A 19,201-nucleotide genomic window follows, 5' to 3' on the forward strand; every position below is an offset into this window, starting at 1 on the left:
TATTCGTAAATTCTGTCACAAATTAAAATCTAGATAAATTTATTTCCAATATGGCAAGAATTTTATTTTTTCAATAAAAAATTGTGACACATTGAGTCATTCGTCAAATTTAATTAATACATTATACAATTTTATCAACTCGCATTAAGGCACTGGATATAGAAAGAAAATCACTGGTTCTATAGCAAGGATGAGCAACCCACGGCCCGCCGGATGTTTTTTTGCGGCCCGACAAGCATTTCTCAACAACAGATTATTTTTCTAGATATTTTATCAAATACGGTTGTAAAGGCTAATTTTGTCGTCAGCCAAATTCTGGTAAAAGCTGTTGTTCGAAGAAATAGCATTTCTTGATAAAATAAATATTAATTTATTTAAATGTTAGTTTGACAAGCTTCAATGTTGCAAGAAAAAATTGAGAACTGTCCGAGGACATAGCAACAACGCATTTCTAAATTTAAATGATTAAATAAGTAAATCTTATAAGTTGCGAGGAATCATCGTAAACTTAGAGACTTCCTGACAATTTAGATCGTGAATATGGCGATTTTCAATACTAAAGTACGTTAGCTCAATAGTGATGCAATGCTTAAAGGTATATACGACTCAAATGGCGAATTACAATTGTTTTTGGATATGAAATAATAAATAAAGTACTTTCGTCATTTTAGTAATGAAGAATAATATCTTTTGCAGAATCTTGTGTTTCGATTTTCATATTCAAAGAAATAAAATGTGAAATAATTTTAATTGTGATTCCAAATGTTCAAAGCTAACAAGACAGCTGTTTTCATGTAAATGTTTTCTTCGCCATTTAACATGCAAAATAATACAGATATTAAAAATGCATTTTTCAGTAAACATCGAATTTTTTTATAAATCTTATGTAGCCCTGAGAAATCTTCGCTTTTGAAAAAAATGCAAATCGAATTATGATATTTTTTTTTTGGAAGTACGTATTTGCGCGAACAATTACACTTTGGAACTTACAATTACACAAAGAAAAGTCGCTGAATAATAATTAATTCATTCAGAAAAAATGTGGATTGAAGATTGTGCCAGCTTTGCAATTTTGTTTTGTGCCCCAATTTTGACCATAGATTTATCTTCAGCGGTAAAAGGTACATTGGAAAACATATGGAACCACCCAATCCAGACATCACTTTTTTGTTAATTTCAACCATGAAATTCATAAAAAATTGCCACCTATCAAAATTGAGTAAAACATATCAAAGCTGCATACGCATTGCTACTTCCGCATTAAAAAAATTAAAATAAAGAAAAAAATCTAAAAAAACGGCTGATATTGATCAGCTTTATAAAAAAACAGTGCCATTTTATTTATTAAGTTTTCAAGAAAATTGTTTTTCTTATAAATATTATTTGTTTTCATTTTGTATTACATTATTATACTTTGTTCAATTTTATATTTTTGTTATTGTCTTGTGGCAATTTTGTAATTTTGTTGCAATTACATTATTCCCGTGCTCAGTCAATAAATCTTTTAAATTAACTTTAGATCAGACTTTTGAGTTTATGAGAAAGCTTCAATTTTATTAAAAAATTGCAATTTATTTTTATCATGGCTTGAACGGCCGTAACATTTTTTTTTAAATTTTGTTCTTTATTTTAATTTTTTATGCGGAATGGAAAACTACACATAACTCCAAATTTTCATTATTTTATAATAGTCATTTTAGTAGTCCAATCATTTTTATATAGCTCGGTATTCGATCAATTAACTATTATCGCCCTTTCTGTGAACGTTTTTAATTGAAATTTGATTAAGATTTTTCTGAGCTTATAAAAAAACTTAAATTTATCCGCTCTAACCGCTGCAACATTTTAAAAATGGCAAGGAAATGGTTACCCCCGATTGCTAACTGATTTGCAGGCTTATCCTATTGTACCATACAAATATTTCATAAGAAGTACATAGTTTTTGAATGTCTCACAAAAAGAGCTATTATAGCAAAAAAAATAGAAATTAAATTTTAAAATCAGGAGATAAAACTTGATTTTTTTTCAGAGTATAAGATAATTACAATATTTAACATATTTATACAATATTCACAGTTTTTAAGCGTTGCAGTAGGCAAATTATCAATGAAATAATATTATAATTATACATTCAGAATTAGTTAGTCATTTCTTATACTAATGATTTTCTAACTAGCTGTAAGTGGAATTCTGTCTTAAGGCAATTAGGGCATCGTGCCTTAAGGCAAATTGCTGGAACTTCCCGTACCAAAAATTATTATTTTTTTTTAAAACGATTAACATTTTTGAAAAAAAATTACTTTGAAAAAATAAGATTTTTGAGAAACTATAAATTGGACAAAAAATTAGTTTTTTTTGAAAAAAAAAAATTTTAAAAAAAATTTTTTTTCTTAATTTTTTTTTTTTTTTTGAAAAAAATTTTTTTTTTCTTTATTTTGACATATTGTGGAAGATCTGAACTTTTTTTTCAAAGCAATCGTACTGCTTTAACTACATAGGGACAAAATATAAAGCGCGTAAGCGCCGCGTCGCTGTCTAACGCATAAGCATTGGTACGGAACCGATAGGAATGTTAACAAAATGTATACTTATTGTTAAAATCTCTATAAAATGTCTGATAATTTGATGTGCATATGTCTAATGATCATTTTTGACCGCCAAATGGCTCATTTTTTTACTTTTTCCTCTGTATCTCCGAAACCACTGGACCTACCTTCATGAAAGTTGTATCGATTCTTCATCAATACAAATAAAATGTTTTTTGAATTATTAAAATCGGACGCTCCGTTCTCTTAAAAACTGAGTTACCGTTTTTGGAACTTTTTGCCCCGTATCTTCGGAACGGCTTGACCTGCCTTTGCCAAAACTAATCAGCACGTCTCCTTATCAATACGGATCGAATGTTTTTTGAATTATTCAAATCGGTTGATCCGTGCTCCCGAAATCGTCGACGAAAATTGTATCCGCACATACATACACACACATACATACATACACACACACACACACACATACACACACACACACACATACATCCATTTTTTTCTAAGGTATGCCAAAATGTTCAGAAACCTCTGAAACGTAAAGATATATAAAAATTTTCATTTTCGATTTTTTTGCGATTACTATAACTTGCCCTACGGGAAGTTAAAAATATATTCTTGATCGGGTCAGCTAGTATATATTATATATATATATATATATACATATATATATATATATATATATATATATATATATATAAATTACGTGCGGCCCGCCATAAAATTTGAAAATTTAAATTGGCCCGTGGGTTAAAAAGGTTGCTCGCCCTTGTTCTATAGCATATTAATTTTCGTAACACCTAATTTAACACAGGGTATAATTCAATTATTTTTAATATTTTATATTGTTCTTAACATTCATCTGACTTCATATTTTTGCTCAATTCTAAAGTGATATTCAAATGATGAGCCGACTCTGCCGCAAAATAGACCAATGTTATGACAAAGCTATGTAAAGTGGCAATTCTCATACAAAATGGTACTAAATAAGAGAAATTCAGTAAAAAACCTTACCGAACAACGCAGAAATTACATAACATGCATAATATATGAGTGATGTTGCATTTTATGTATGAAGCGCCTGATTTCACAGCGAATACATGGCATTTTGACAGTATTTAGTACCATTTTAGTGTCAAAATCGGCCCCTAAATTGACATTAGTCGTATATTATTTATTTTGGTATAGTCTAATTTTAAATCATATGAAAATTGATAATTAGATAATTTACTCAACTTGGGTATGATTTGTTCAAATGATATAATTTTTAGTATTATGCACTCAAAAGTTTCTCTCAAAGTCGTCATATTTGATTTGTAAAATTAATACCAACTCCCATATTATTTGGATTTATGCGCTGTTTTCGCTGTACCAAAGATAAAATTCAATTTGTGTAGAACATCATAATACTTAAATTTTTATGGTTTGGGTGATTATTTTTAAAATTGAAGTAAATATTCAATTACATTAAAATAAGTTGAAAATGATATTTCATTGCTTTTGAATAAATATTCATAAAGGAATTATTGAAATTTTTGAATAAATATTTTAATATAATAACTTCATTTTCTAGATTTTTTTTATTCGAGAGTAATACTATATGTAACTATTATCATATTGCAGAGATATTGTCCTAAGTAGGATTTCAGTGAGAGCCGGTAGCAGTAAATTAACTAGTGGTGGCACAGTAAAAAGATTAGAAGCTTTTTTGTTCATCCACAATACAACCCACAAACACAAGATAATGATGCTGCCGTTGTTCGTCTTTCATCACCTTTGAGTGTAAATAGTGGATCAATCCGGCCCATAAAACTAGTCAATTCTGGTGTAGAATTAAGAGGAGGCACCAAGGTTACAGTTTCTGGATGGGGTAGACTCACGGTAAATATGATCGAAGACTTATAAAATATTATTTATTTGAAATTAAATTATATTAGCGTTTGAAGAGAAAAATGCATAGATTGCTTTTTATGCGTAGAGAAATATATACACCAAGAATTGCATTCATAAGGTCAATTAAATTACAACCGTTACCAAAGCAAGTTCTTACAGGAAATCATTTCCCAATTTCTGATGTTATTTAATATCATTCTTTTTGTCCATTTATGTAGTAAGAGCATGATACATAAATATAATCATACTTGTAGCTGAAATGCCGATTGCTTTTTAGAAAAGGAATTTTTTTTATTTGCAGGAATCACCATCAGAGCTTTCTCCTACACTCCAGGGAGCAACAATAACTGTTATTGACAATCCAACGTGCCAAAGATATTATGTCGCAGATTACGTCATCACAGACAAGTAAATAAAATAAGTAAATTTGTTTTAATTTTTTTTTTGAAATCGACTGAATATATCATGAATATTCTACAATATGTTCTTGGGGTTCTATTCTTAAATTGGATAACTGCAGATCTAATACATAGTACCAAACTGTATTTGCAACATTGCGTATTTTTTCATTTTCCTATAAAGTGAGTTAAAAAGTTATTAGAATTTATGACTAGTGGTTTATGAATTTTGGGTTAGGAACATGAGAATACATATCAATAACTGATAGAATTCACAAACGTCTTTAATATTTAATTAATTCAAATAATGCCCAAAATTCTTTATAAAATTGAAAACAATTCCATCTTAAATTCTGATAGCTATCAGACCTTGTAGTCAATACATATCGACAGCAGACAAATTTGTCAATGCCTTTAATGAGTGGTCTTCAAACAAGTATTTTTCATATTTTCTAACTGTTGAATTTGTTTTAGTATGATGTGTGCAGGATTCATTGAAGGAGGAAAAGGTCCATGCCAAGGAGACACCGGTGGTCCATTAGTCGAAGGCAACAAAACCTTAGTAGGAATTATATCATGGGCATTAGGTTGCGCAAGACCAGCAAGTCCAGGTGTTTACACACGTTTAGCTTCTACCAGCGTCAGAAATTTTATTCGAAGTGTGACCGGCCTCTGATGTGATAAATAATTCATAAATATTCGAAAAAATTATATAAATAAATTATGTAAAGATAAAATATAATTGAAAATAAAATTAATAACACATTGAAAATTGAATAAATGTTATAGAAATCCCTTGTTCTAATTTATAAAATAAATTATTGAAGCATTACCAACTTCTCAATACAACTTGTTTATAGAAAAGCAAAAGGCATCCTCGATTAAAATGAACTCTAAGCGTGAAGAACAAGCGGATACTTTACTTGACACTAATAATACCGTTACTGGCATACGCCGCTCCAGCATAGAACGCGACGACTAAGACTAACTTACGGAAATTACAGACATTACAAAATAAGACACCACGACTCGTACTCAACAAAATAAGGAACCCACTGACTAGACATTACTTCTTTCCAAAATACATACCCAAACAGACGGACGTACCGACAATACTCGACCATATAAAAAAGTTCACCGAAATTTTTTATCTAAAATGTGGGGATCATCTTAATACTAACAACGCGGGTCTCGGGCAGTTTACGAGGGACGTAATTTGGTATGGCAATCACGCCATGCCAAACTATATACTGATCGACCCATAGCGGCAAATGATACTTGGCTTGACACAGATCTTTCTTCAGTGCGAATAAATCTATTATTTTGTTTTTCTTTTTTTTGTATAATTATGTATTATTATAAATAGTGCTATGTAATTTTTTTTAGAGGATAATTTTTCTTTCCTCTTTTTTGTCACACTATTATGAACTTATTTTTAATTTTCAGAATTAATTATTGTTTGCAAAATCATATCCAATGATGGTTACTATACCTACGGGTAAAAAAACCATATTAAAAAATGCAATGTACATACTTACGTTTATTGAAATATATATGTTTTTGACTTGACTTGACTTAAAATGAACTCAGAAATCTTGGAAGCATTTGATTATTAGTAAACTTAATTTGGAAGAATATTACAGCTGTAATTCCTAAAATCTTTAAGATACTTTTTCGCATAGTTTTCAATCTATTTTTAAAAAAAATTGTATATAACTATGAAACAAATAAAGTGCTCAGAATCGGCATAAAAAGTGTTCGACAGCTTTTAAATGAAAGCAAATGCAATAAAATGACAGTAAGTGAGAAATAAACACAATCAATGAATTCACCTGAAATTATTATTTGTGTTTTTATTTGAGCAACTTTTATTTGATATTTTACGCTTTCTTAATATATTTTGAATAATATCTAATACGCATTGTTGTGTCCCATCCAGCAACAATATGTAGGTTCTTCCTGCTGCTAAACAAAGCTGTTACCAATCTGTGGAAGCTGATCAGTTAAACAGACGAAAATATTTGATGTATTTATTCATTTCATGATTCCTTTATCTAACTTCAACAACTGAATAATTGAGTATGATTAACTAAAATATGACTCAATTGAAAACTAAAGTACTCAGTCGTACTTATGCTCATGATTGACCACTGAAGATTGAGTATTGACTGACTTTATGAAAACTAAATCACGACTGAGCTGGTGAATGCCGTCATTCACCGACGTCTTGTATGTGCGTGCTTCAGGGTGACTTTGAAATCCTAGATAACATTACTTTACTACTTCTTCCATGTCGTTGTATAATGCAACACAATATATGAGTAAGTTGTTATTGCGTATTTTGTGTCTTGGAAAGGAATTGAACAACAACTGGGCTGGGATATCTCGAACTTTCAATGTTGTAGCTATTAGTAATTCACTAGATCTTTGTAGTTTAAACTCTGACTGTTACTGTGTTTTATAATATTATTTTTAATTATTATGAATGGGTGCATACCCCTTACAGCACATATCAAACAAAATATAAAATCGTTTTGAGTAATGCACATATTTGAAATATACAGAAATCTAGCAAATTAGATCTTTCTTTTAAAAAATTACTTAGCCTAAATTACCACATTTTTTAAATGGAAACTATTAATACGATTAGGCTTCGTAGTTTAAACTCTGACCGTTACAGTGTTTTATAATATTATTTATAATTATTACGAATGGGTGCATACCCCTTACAGCACATATCAAATAAAATATAAAATCGTTTTGAGTAATGCACATATTTGAAATATACGAAAATCTAGCAAATTAGATCTTTCTTTAAAAAAATTGCTTAGCTTAAATTGCCACATTTTCAAATGGAAACTATTAATACGATTAGGCTTAACTTAAAACAAATATTCCATCATTTTTGGTATAAGTTTGCATTATTTTTAAATGGGACAATTTTGAAATGTGCAAAACAATTCACAAACTTTTTAATCATCAAAATTGTGAGCTGAATTAAACTACAATGTGTGATTCTTTGCGTACATAATTTGAAGAACGAATGACTATTTTAAATTATTTACACTAATTATGAATTTGGTTTTCAGCAGATGCATACAAATCAAGGTTTTCCGCAATAAGGCAAAAATTATTAGCAAACTTATTGCATATCGATTCATTGGATCAATAATTAAATAAAAAATACGTGTAACTTCAAAGCAAATTTTTTGAAAGTTTCTATAATACTAGCGCATATGTCTCTTTGTTCATAGTTAAATGTGTAAAATTGAAAATGAGTAAATATACCCTTGAATATACTATTGTTTGTGTTATTTTATCATAAATCAAATATAAAGGTTGTATAAGTGTATTTATCACTGACAATTTTTGAATCTAGAAGGTGAGACAGTGCGCTCATTGTTTTAAAAAGATAGAACATATAGATAACGACTGAATTGAACTGGTAAGTAATTGGATGTTAAAAAAAATCATAGAAAATAGATTTATTTACACAAATTACAGTTTTATAATGTATGATAGAATTAGGTAAATACGGTTTGAATGTTTTGCAAAATATGCCGACGTAATTTAGTTTTATTTGTAAAATAGAGAAACGGAACGTCTGCAAAAAATATTTTTGTATATGTGGAATATTGCTTGTTAATCATTTATAGAGTTTGGGATTCGATATAAAACAGCAACAGAGAAGATTTGATAAATTATAATGAGAGAGACTACATTCAAAATTTGTATAATCATCAATATTAATTAAAATTAATTGTATTGCATATGCAATTTGTATCGTGTAAAATTCAATATCAATTATGCAAAGTCCTTGTTTCCTACGATTACGACAAATTGAATAAACTTGCGACCATAAAGATAAGGAAGGTACAAATAAACATTAAAAATTATGTCAAGATGAGAATATTTAAATGTGTCAATAAGGGTATATATACAACCGGCCAAAAGATATATATGTTTTTATCGGTAAATGAAAATGAGCAGTTTTGCAATCATTTTGGTTATTATTTGCGCTGTACTAACTATGGGTATTGAGAACATACGTGATTTGAATGCTAATACTCTTTACACAATTTTAATTTGCAGTTTGAATTTAATCATTTTCAGCCAGGTTTAAAAACGTCAATGTATATTCTGGTCGTATAGTGGGTGGTGTGAAAGTCGACATTAAAGACTATGGATGGCAAATTTCGTTCGAACACGATAGACAACATTTTTGCAGTGGATCTATCATAACCGACAGCATCATTATTTCTGCAGCACACTGCTTTGATTGGTATAAAATATACAAAAATAAGCTCAGTGAATAATTAAAGTCAGTACCAAGTTATTTTCTGTAAAAAAATTAAATTTGTGACGCAGGAATATCGAAGCCAAAGATGTCCAAATTAGAGCTGGCAGTAGCAAAATCCACAATGGAGGAGTTGTAGTGCCAGTTGAAAGATGGGTAATTCATCCTCAATACAGTAGACAAAATCAAGATAAAGATGTAGCAATTGTTTTTCTAAAAACAGCTTTGGAAATGAATAGTAATTCAATTCGCACGATTCAAATTATTGATAAAAACATTTCAGTTCCAAATGATTCAAATGTTACAGTTACCGGATGGGGATACGTAGAGGTAAAAATATGTGCTACATTAATTTATGAATGTTTATTAAAATTAATTTGGATTAAAATGTAATTCATCAGGAAGATGTACAAGTTTTTTCGGAAAACCTTCGCGGCGTTTCTATACCAGTGATTGACTTTTCTTTCTGTAAACTATTGTATGCTGCTCGTTATACATTGACAGAACAGTAAGTATATAATTATAGTCGTTTTTCTGTTACATTTTACTCATTAATTTTTAAATTAATAATATTTCTTTAATTTTATTGCAAAATTAATCCCAAAAAATCTAAATATTTGCTACACATTGATGACTATTTCCTGCATTCTATTTAATTTAAATCCAAATAACTTCCATTATAATTTTTCAAAGACAATACTATGGCGTTTTATGATCAAGAAGTTGATCATAAAATGATTTTGAATTTTATTTTCAAATGGACAAACTGAAAATCAATCTATTAAATTTGTTCGAAGTGTTATCTAATAATTGTTATTTGCAATACTTTATATGAAAAATATTTTAGAATGCTTTGCGCTGGATTTCTTGACGGAGAAAAGGATTCGTGCCAAGGAGACAGCGGCGGCCCACTTGTCGATGAAAATAATACTCTTGTTGGTATCGTATCTTGGGGCGACGGTTGTGCAAGGGCGGTCAGTCCCGGAGTATACACACGAATTTCATCACCAATTGTTAGAGATTTTATCAGTAAACATGTTAAAATTTAAAAAACAGAGCAGTTCATAAAATAAATATAAAAAATCAATAATATAATTGTAAAAAAATTATTCATGTATATATATAAAGGTAACTCCCCTATACCGTGTTATACGGGACAAAAGACTATAGAACAAGAAGAAGGGTTACCGTCCAAGAATTCCAAAAGACACGAGAAGAAGTAATGAGAAATAATGCACGTTAAATGAATCATATATTTTGTTTTTACAAGAAACGGATAGAACATCCAACATGATCATTTCGTTTTTGGCAAGATATACTCATCCACTGAGAATTTTATATACTACCATAATTTCCATGCTCTATTTTTGATAAAAAAAAAATATTTTTGATTACTTGCTTTTAGTGAAAAGATACCTTTGTTAAAATATTGCGTTCATTTTATTTGAAGAATCTTTGTTTAAGAAATACGGCTAACTACGCAGACCTGTTTTTCGATAGAACTGCGCTTGAATAAAAAATATTAAATTAGTTATCTTTTGCACTAGTTACATTACATTCATTGAGCAATTTTACTAATTTTAGATCAGGTAAAGTTTGATTTTCATAGGTTTTAGTTTAGTATGCAACATCGATTTAACGCCTAATTCCCTTTCCTCAAATTTGAAGCCGCGCACTAGTTTGGAAAGAGTTTCCAATGTGATCTATAAGATCTATTGCAATAGTTGCGATTGTACCTATATTGGCGAAACAGGACAGAACCTTATTAAACGTTTAAAACAACAAGACAATAACTCAAAATACAAAAATCAAGGACAAACGACGATCACAGAATATTTAAAACTAAACAACCATACGTTCAATTTTTATGACGCACAGGTTCTTTATCATCAGTCGTAAGTCTCACAAAGACGCTTTTCAAAATCAGCTTTTATTTTCTTAGACAAACTAAGTATTAATAAGCGAACTGATACTAGCTTTCCCTGCAAAAATTACCAATATGTTCTGAATCTTGTTTCTCAATTTGTATCGAATAATTAGCACAACACTATGTACACACTAGCATATATCGCTGAACTATGTATTGCAAACACGCGCTTCTAAGTTTTTAGAAAAACAGGTCTAGCGGTTTCGGAGATGCCAAAAAAAGTAAAAAAAATACTTGGCGGTCAAAAATGATCATTAGACATATGTTCATCAAATTATTAGATATTTCATGAATATTTTAAAAATGAGTATTAATTTTCTTATATTTTTTTGGGTTTTGTATCAAGATTTTTAATTTTTAAAGTTCACTTGTACGGTTCAAACAAAAATCAAAATTTTCAGATTTTTTATTTCAAAAATTTTTCAAAAATGAACAAAGTTTTATACTTTAAATATAAATTTTAAAATTATAATTTATTTTGAAAATGTATATATTTCATATGCGTCATTCTAATCGTGAGAAATATATCCTAGTGGTGTTTGGCATCGTGCTGCCTTAATAACTTAATAAGATTAATAACAATTGTTTTAAAATTTGTTAGTTTTTGAATTCATTTCAAAGTTTCTGAAATTTAAGGATTACTGTTAATATATTTATGATTCTTTCAACACTGGCATATTATTAATTATAATTTGAGCTTTCATCAAAATAATTTATATAAGTGGTGTTTGGTAGGTACTATTTTACTATGCACGATCCATAATAATTGCAAGATGATTGAACTATTAAAATAGAAATCATATAAAATCTTTTAAAAAAAAAAAACCAATGAAGATAGAATTTACTAATTCAATATCAAATATATTACTGGCGTTTTTGTTTTATGGAGAAATTGTAACTACTTATGTTATTTAAAAAACTGTACATAGTTACTAACTATTAGGCTCACAAAAGTAAATTATTCTTGAAATAGGCACTTTAGCAAGTCGACTTAACAAAATTAAAAGAAATACTTGTGCGATTCTATCATTTATATGTAGAAAGTATTTCCCAAAACATCTTATTTTTACATCAATAAGTCTATTTTTGTTGTAATTATCATATAAAGCGGTTATTTATACTTGTATACATGTAATTATATACAGCTTAATGAACTGTGAAAAATTACCCTAGCTACAGAATAATTGCGGTTCATGGTAAAAACTATATGTAGGCAATATTTTGTTATTTTACAAATTTCAATAATGTGTTTTTTACTGATAAAATCAAAAAGACGTAAGTAAATATTTTTACAGATATTTTATATTATGTCGAAATATTTCTGTATAAAAAGGGAATAATTTCATACAATGGCAGTCAGAAATAATAGGAATAGAACAAGATATAGCCCAAAATGAAGTGTTTATTGGTCATATTGGTTTCAGTAAGCGCTATTTTCGCCGGGCGTCTTCAATCTAAAAGTAAGTAAATTAGAGTAAAAATAATAATATATTTAATAAAAGAAATTATGTCATTCCTATAAAACAAATTTGTTTCTTTTTTGTTAATGGTCTCCTTAAAATGCTCAGGTAACCATGTAATAATATTAGTAAAATTTAGAGACCAAAAGATTTACTATTGAAAAATTGGGCTCACTCTGGTTATCACAGATCTGATCTTGCAGTTTTGTTGCAAGCTTTGTTTGATGTTAACAATACTTTATTTAAAATGAATTAGAAGTAGATAAATACAGTATTGTTTTTAGATAAACATATCAAAACTAAATCCGTCGATCGAATTGTTGGAGGACAAGAAGTTAGTATCAACGATTTCGGTTGGCAAGTTGCTCTTGAACAAAACGGCCAACTTTTCTGTGGTGGTTCAATAATTAGCGAGCAATGGATTCTTTCGAGCGCACAATGTTTTGATAGGTAGGTATGACACAAATTCTATTTATAATTCGTTTGCTATTATGTTGATATCTTTTCTAATGAAATCTAGAAATAGAAATTAAAATTGTGAACAGAAATGTGAATAATACATAAAATAGTGGCAAGAAATCAACCAAGATAAACATTTTACAGGCATACAAAAACTTTACGTTTAAATATATACCATAAACTTTTAACTTCGAAAATGAAAATTTTTATATATCTTTACATTTCAGAGGTTTCTGAATATTTTTGCATGCCTTAAAAAAATGGATGTATGTGTGTGTGTGCGTGTGTGTATGTGTGTGCGGATACAAATTTTCGTCGACGATTTCAGGAACACGGCTGAAGCGATTTGAATAATTCGGAAAACATTCGATTCGTATTGATAAGGAGACGTACTAATTAGTTTTTGACAAAGGCAGGTCTAGCCGTTCCGAAGATATGGGGCAAAAAGTGTCAAAAACGGTAACTCAGTTTTTAAGAGAACGGAGCGTCCGATTTGAAAAATTCGAAAAACATTTTACTTGTATTAACAAGATGACGAACTGATCAAATTTTCATGAAAGCAGGTCTGGTGGTTTCGGAGATCTAGTAAAAAAAGTAAAAAAAATGCCATCTGGCGGTCAAAAATGATCATTAGATATATGCACAATAAATTATCAGATATTTTATAGACATTTTAACGATAAGTATAAATTTTGTTTACATTTCTATGGGTTCGGTACCAATGCTTATTCGTTAGATGGCGGCGCGGCGCTTGCGCGCTTCGATATTTTGTCTTTATGCAGTTAAAGCAGTACGAATGCTTTGAAAAAAAGTTCAGAATTTCCAAAATATTTCAAAATACACTTTTCTTCAAAAAGTCTTTTCTTCAAAAATGTTAATCTTTTTAAAAAATAATAGTTTTTGGTACGGGAAGTTCCAGCAATTTGCATTAAGGCACGATGCCATGCGCCCCACTAGTTGTTAGTTAAATAAAAACTTGCAATAAATTCAATGACCAGTCAGTTAAACATTATCTCTATTGATCTTATTTATGATTCTTAATCAAAATCGTTTCAGTAGGTTTTTAGAAATATTAATAATAATGCATTTACCCCATATCTATGAGTAAAACTAATAGACTTCATGCAGAATTCAAATAGTTTTTTCAACCAATGTTTTTGAAATCTATCGTAAGTTTTGCAAAAATTAACATAGGGCGATGCACAAAGGTCTAATTTGATTTTAAGTAACTATACTGTCTAAACTAAATAAACTATAACAAAATATAACACGTAACAGACAAGCAACTAAACTGTTTTCAATAAAATTCCTAGTTAAACCTAATTATAGAAATGGGTTTTTTTTGTTTTTCTAAAATTTGTCAATTGTCCCCATTGGCTGGGTAAAGAGATAGAGCCATAGGGCAAACAGATACAATATCTTAATTTTAAATTTAAAGAAATTTTGAGAAATAATAGCTACATTATTGAAGCAATACCAAATATAAAATTCATGCTCACATGTTTTACAAAGGTAACACTTTATATAACCTTGATCTGGTATTTTGTCAGAAAAATTCATATGGTGAGTTTTAAAAAAAATCTGTTGAATCTAAATTTATAATAACAATTCATATTATAGAACAATTAAATAAGGTACACTTAAAAATTATTAGAAGATCTTGTGAGCTTAACAATAGTGCACACAACCAAAAAAAACTTTTTGTTACAGATTTTCAAACATGACTATGTCCTGATAGCGACGTTGATTGATTTAAGACAATGACTGGTTACACATCTTTTTCCCTCTACTTGCAAATATTGTTGTTTAAAATTTCTAAATTTACTTGTTTTTGGGATATTGATGAAAGTCCTTTCTATCCGTGGACCTTTAAATTCCGTTCTATCTTAGTTATAGATTGTATATGAACATTAGTATGGTTGTGTATGATTGATATTAGAAATACATTTTAATGTAAAATTGCTAATATTATGCATATATGATATGCATAAACATTCTTTTATATATTCCATCCGAAAGAATATTTACAAAAAACAAGTGTAAAAAAATTATGACATTTTATCTGTTTTCAGTGGAGCAACGGCTGATAAAGTCTCAGTAAGAGCTGGAACAAGTACTGTACAAACTGGAGGAATATTAGTAAATGCAAAGAGAATCATAATTCATCCTCAATATAATAGAAGAAATTTAGATAAAGATGCAGCTTTAATAAACTTAGATTCACCTTTGCCATTAAACGGCGGATCAATTCGCGCAGCGCGATTAATAAATTCTGGAGCTATTGTATTACCTGGCAGGTTGCTCACTGCTTCTGGATGGGGATACATAAGGGTAAATGTTATAAAAATTTAGAGATATTTCTATTTCGCATAAGTTTTGCAATCAAAAACTAGTGTATTTACTTCCCATTTACTTTTAAAGCTTCTAATTGACTACCAGTTTATTCAAAAAACTATCCATCATATTTTCCTTGTGGATACATATGGGATAAACGGTAGTTTACATTTTTGTGGGTGTGAGAATAAATAGTTACGGTTTTGTATAAAAAAATTGCTATAGAATGTAGTTTTGAAAATTGGGGTTAAACTATTGAACAAAAATAGTCATACAAATGAAAACCCCATGTAATTTAACGAAAGAATGACTATTATCAGAAGAATGTATAATAATGCACTATGTTATTCTTGAGACAATTAGTCAAGCGCAAATCAAGATACTTATCAAATACTAGTACCAGCGGTATATATTTAAAGAATACGAATAAAACATTATTGAAAATTTTGAGAAAATAATATTTATATTAGGAAATTTATTCAAATTTACTGGATGTAATGTAATCGACGAAGCCAAAATTGCGCATAATTGGCTGTTACAGTATCAGGACCATAAACAGTGTCCACATTTCCAGATGTCTGGCATGCACTTTTGCCTTTATCGAATAAAAACTGTAGAAGCAAAATGTGTAGAATAGTGTATATTCTCTTTGCTAGCATCCATATTTGCCTTATGCTCAAAAAAAACTGAAAAAGTTTTTTTTTAGAAGGAAATTTCATATTTCTAACTCCGCCTAGTAGAAACCAATCATATTTGTACAACAAGAGATACAAATAATTAGAGCCAATCATTGCAAAAATAATGGATTTATTTCACTTTTCCTTCATCAAATTCCAAATAACCATCAAATCAATTTCGAGTTAGATGAATGTATAAGTAGTTATTAAGAACATATGTAAGAATTACTGAAGCTTCTATATTAATGTTCGTGTCTAAGTGTAATTATTATATTGAATATATTTCATCCTGATATAGCAGCGTTTTCGCCAAAGCTTCAAGCAGTAGCAGTTCCAGTCGTAGATAACTTTACTTGCAAGGAACTATATAGCACACGTTATGTAGTCACAGATAAGTGTGTATATTTCAATTTTTAATTAAAACTTCAATATTCCTTCCCAAAATAGTAATAAAAAAAATACTGCACAAAATAAATATAATTAATTTAATCAACAACCAAATATAAATAATATTTATTAAATATAGAATTGCCGCTTATATTATTAACTTCCCGTAAGGTAAGTTATTGTAATCGTCCAAAAATCGAAATTGAAAATTTTTGCATTTCTCGACGTTTTGAAGGTTTCTGAACATTTTGGCATTCCTTGGAAAAAATGGATGTGTATGTGTGTATGTGTGTGCGTGTGTGAATACAACTTTTGTCGACGTTTTGGTAGAACGGAGCATCCGATTTGGACGATTCAAAAACCATTCAACCAAAACTGGTTGAATTTCTGCAACGACATGAATGGGTATCAAACAGTTTCAAAATTTTCAGAATAAAAAAAAAATTCAATTTTCTAACAATTTCCAAGTTATCAAAAAATTTCTAAGTTTTGAAAATATATCAGTACTTTCAAATTAGGCTTTTTTTATTTTTTCTATATTCAAATTTTTCAAATGATTCCAAAAACTTCAAAATTATCAAAAAAATCTAATTTTTCTTTAAAACATTTAAAATTACGGTACGGAAAGCTTCAGCAATTTGTCTTAAGGCACAATGGTAAGAACCACTAGCTTTCTAATGAGCTTGATTCGAAACGAAAATACAAAAGTATTAACATACATACTTGTCAAAATAAATGATTTTTAAGCTGATTTTAGAACGTCCACAAGCATTATCAGAATAATGATATATTCTTTTATATTTTAGCATGCTCTGTGCAGGATATCTTGATGGAGGAAAGGACGCATGCACTGGAGATGCAGGGGGCCCACTTGTGGATAGCAACAGGACCCTGGTCGGAATCGTCTCTTGGGGAGACGGTTGCGCTAGGTCTTTCAGTCCTGGTGTTTATACCCGAATTTCCTCCGCCAGCGTTAGGGATTTTATACGCACTAACTCCGGAGTTTAGAGTATAGAACAAAAATGTGTGAAACTCATATTTGTCAAAACGGCATTGAAAATATAATATTAAAGAACTATGTTGTCATTTATTAATATTCGATTACCACTGAGTGACTTCGATCTCTTTTTCTAATATATGTGGTCCTAAAAATTACAGAATGTTATTTCCACTTGGTCTTTTGTGGTCCTTTCCACCATGACAGATTGTAATTCATAAATAGCAAAATAGAGCATTCAGAAACTACATAAAGACTTGCACGCGCTTGTGAATCACTAGGAAATTACAAAAATATTGTTTTATACAACGAGATTATATAAATAGAATTGGCACTAATAAATTCTAAAGATTACTTATAAATTTGAAGTTTAAAATTTTTACTAAACTAAATTTTAATATATTTTATATTTAGTACATATTTTTTCATTCGAAACAAAAGTTTCTATATTTTGTGACCATATGAACTAATTTTTCTACTAATATTCTATTAAACATAAATTTGTTTGTGCCTTGAATTTTTAAGAAATGCTTACTAGACAAGTATGTTTGCATCATGATAATGAGTTTTTTTTTTATTTCGAAGGTAAACCATTGGTATCTAGTTTTAATTAATATAAAATGAGAGATAAGGCATTTATCTCCGCCACAATATAAGCATGTCTCGTTATTTACGTAGGTCAAGAATAATGTTTACAACAACAATGAGTCACTTTAAAACCTACGTATAAAACTATGGTAGAAATGTTTAAAAATAGAGTTTGGTTCTAAATAGAAAGTTCTAAAAAATAGAGTTTTGGTTCTAAGTAATTGTACAGTCTGGCAAATAAAATTAAACGAAGACAAATTACAGAATATTAATAACGGCCCTTTAGTTTATTTGAAAGACTAACGAATGCCACAAGAATATGTTGTAGATTATTTAGGTATTCATCTGGACAAAAAATAAACATGGCAACCACATATCATGTCGAAAGACTTGAAACTGAAAATGCAGGAACTGCAGTCGCTTAAGGGGTTACATGGGTTTCACGGTTTCAAAAAATCAAAAAATTTGTTTATTGAATTGAATCAAATAAATTATTTTATTAAATTCTATAACATCTCTAGAATATTTTCCTTAATTTTCAAGTTAATCCGACTAATAGTTTCGGAGATACAGCCTTGAAAAGGTAAACGCTCGAGGTCAGGTATAGGCTGAGGCTTTAACTTTTTAACGCGTTTTTCTCAAAACTGTTTTCAAAAACGGTTGTCAAGATTTCTCGCGAACTACTCAACCAATCTTGATGAAATTTTACGCAGCTCTTCGAGATATCATTTACAAGGTCTTGAACAAAGGATTTTTTTCTTTCTTAATTAGAAATTTGCATTTTTTTTATAAAAACGTCTGCCAAAAATCCTATTTTCATTTTTTTTTCATTTTTCTATGTCCACTACCTATCTAGCTTATTGTCTTTACTAAAACACATATTTTTTATTGTTATTTCACATGATCCTAAAAGAAGTTCTGCTGACAACGCGGAGGCACCTTTCTTCCGAGGGACTGCCTGAAATGGTGTCGTAATGAGCGCCATTTTGATATATTTTTCTGAAAATTTTACAAAATGTTTATTATATATGTATTTTTTAAATAAAAAATTCATTAAAATATTTCATTTTTATATGTAAAAAAAATATTGAAAAAAACCGTTTTTTGCCCGAGGAAATCCATGTAACCCCTTAAAGGAAAAATCAGTATTGAAGCATATATGAATATGACATTGACTCAAAAAAGTAGGTCTATTTACTTAGACCTTAGATAGAAAATCATTCACTGGAATGAATTCTAAA

The 19,201-nt window shown here is 29.3% G+C and overlaps 2 protein-coding genes across 2 annotated transcripts in view; both read left to right on the forward strand.

The window, feature by feature from the left end:
• The window catches only part of LOC113388094 (trypsin-7-like), a 13,983-nt gene extending 8,473 nt beyond the window's left edge, over positions 1-5,510 (forward strand). Inside the window, exons 6-8 of the mRNA XM_026625502.1 lie at positions 4,285-4,424; positions 4,738-4,844; positions 5,309-5,510. Coding sequence (XP_026481287.1) covers positions 4,285-4,424; positions 4,738-4,844; positions 5,309-5,510 — 449 coding nt within the window. The remainder of the gene's footprint in view (positions 1-4,284; positions 4,425-4,737; positions 4,845-5,308) is intronic.
• Positions 5,511-8,864: 3,354 nt separating this feature from the next.
• Positions 8,865-17,383, forward strand: LOC113388095 (trypsin 3A1-like). Its single transcript, XM_026625503.1, has 8 exons — positions 8,865-8,868; positions 8,948-9,116; positions 9,203-9,461; positions 9,533-9,639; positions 9,979-10,160; positions 12,803-12,968; positions 15,050-15,274; positions 17,182-17,383. Exons 1-8 carry the CDS (start codon positions 8,865-8,867, stop codon positions 17,381-17,383), a joined length of 1,314 nt encoding a protein of 437 aa, XP_026481288.1.
• Positions 17,384-19,201: the final 1,818 nt, after the last annotated feature.

This window comes from Ctenocephalides felis, unplaced genomic scaffold (assembly GCF_003426905.1).
Source record: "Ctenocephalides felis isolate EL2017-DRISC unplaced genomic scaffold, ASM342690v1 CF-g0.4_SCAFFOLD_03572, whole genome shotgun sequence".
Taxonomy (NCBI): Eukaryota; Metazoa; Arthropoda; class Insecta; order Siphonaptera; family Pulicidae; genus Ctenocephalides; species Ctenocephalides felis.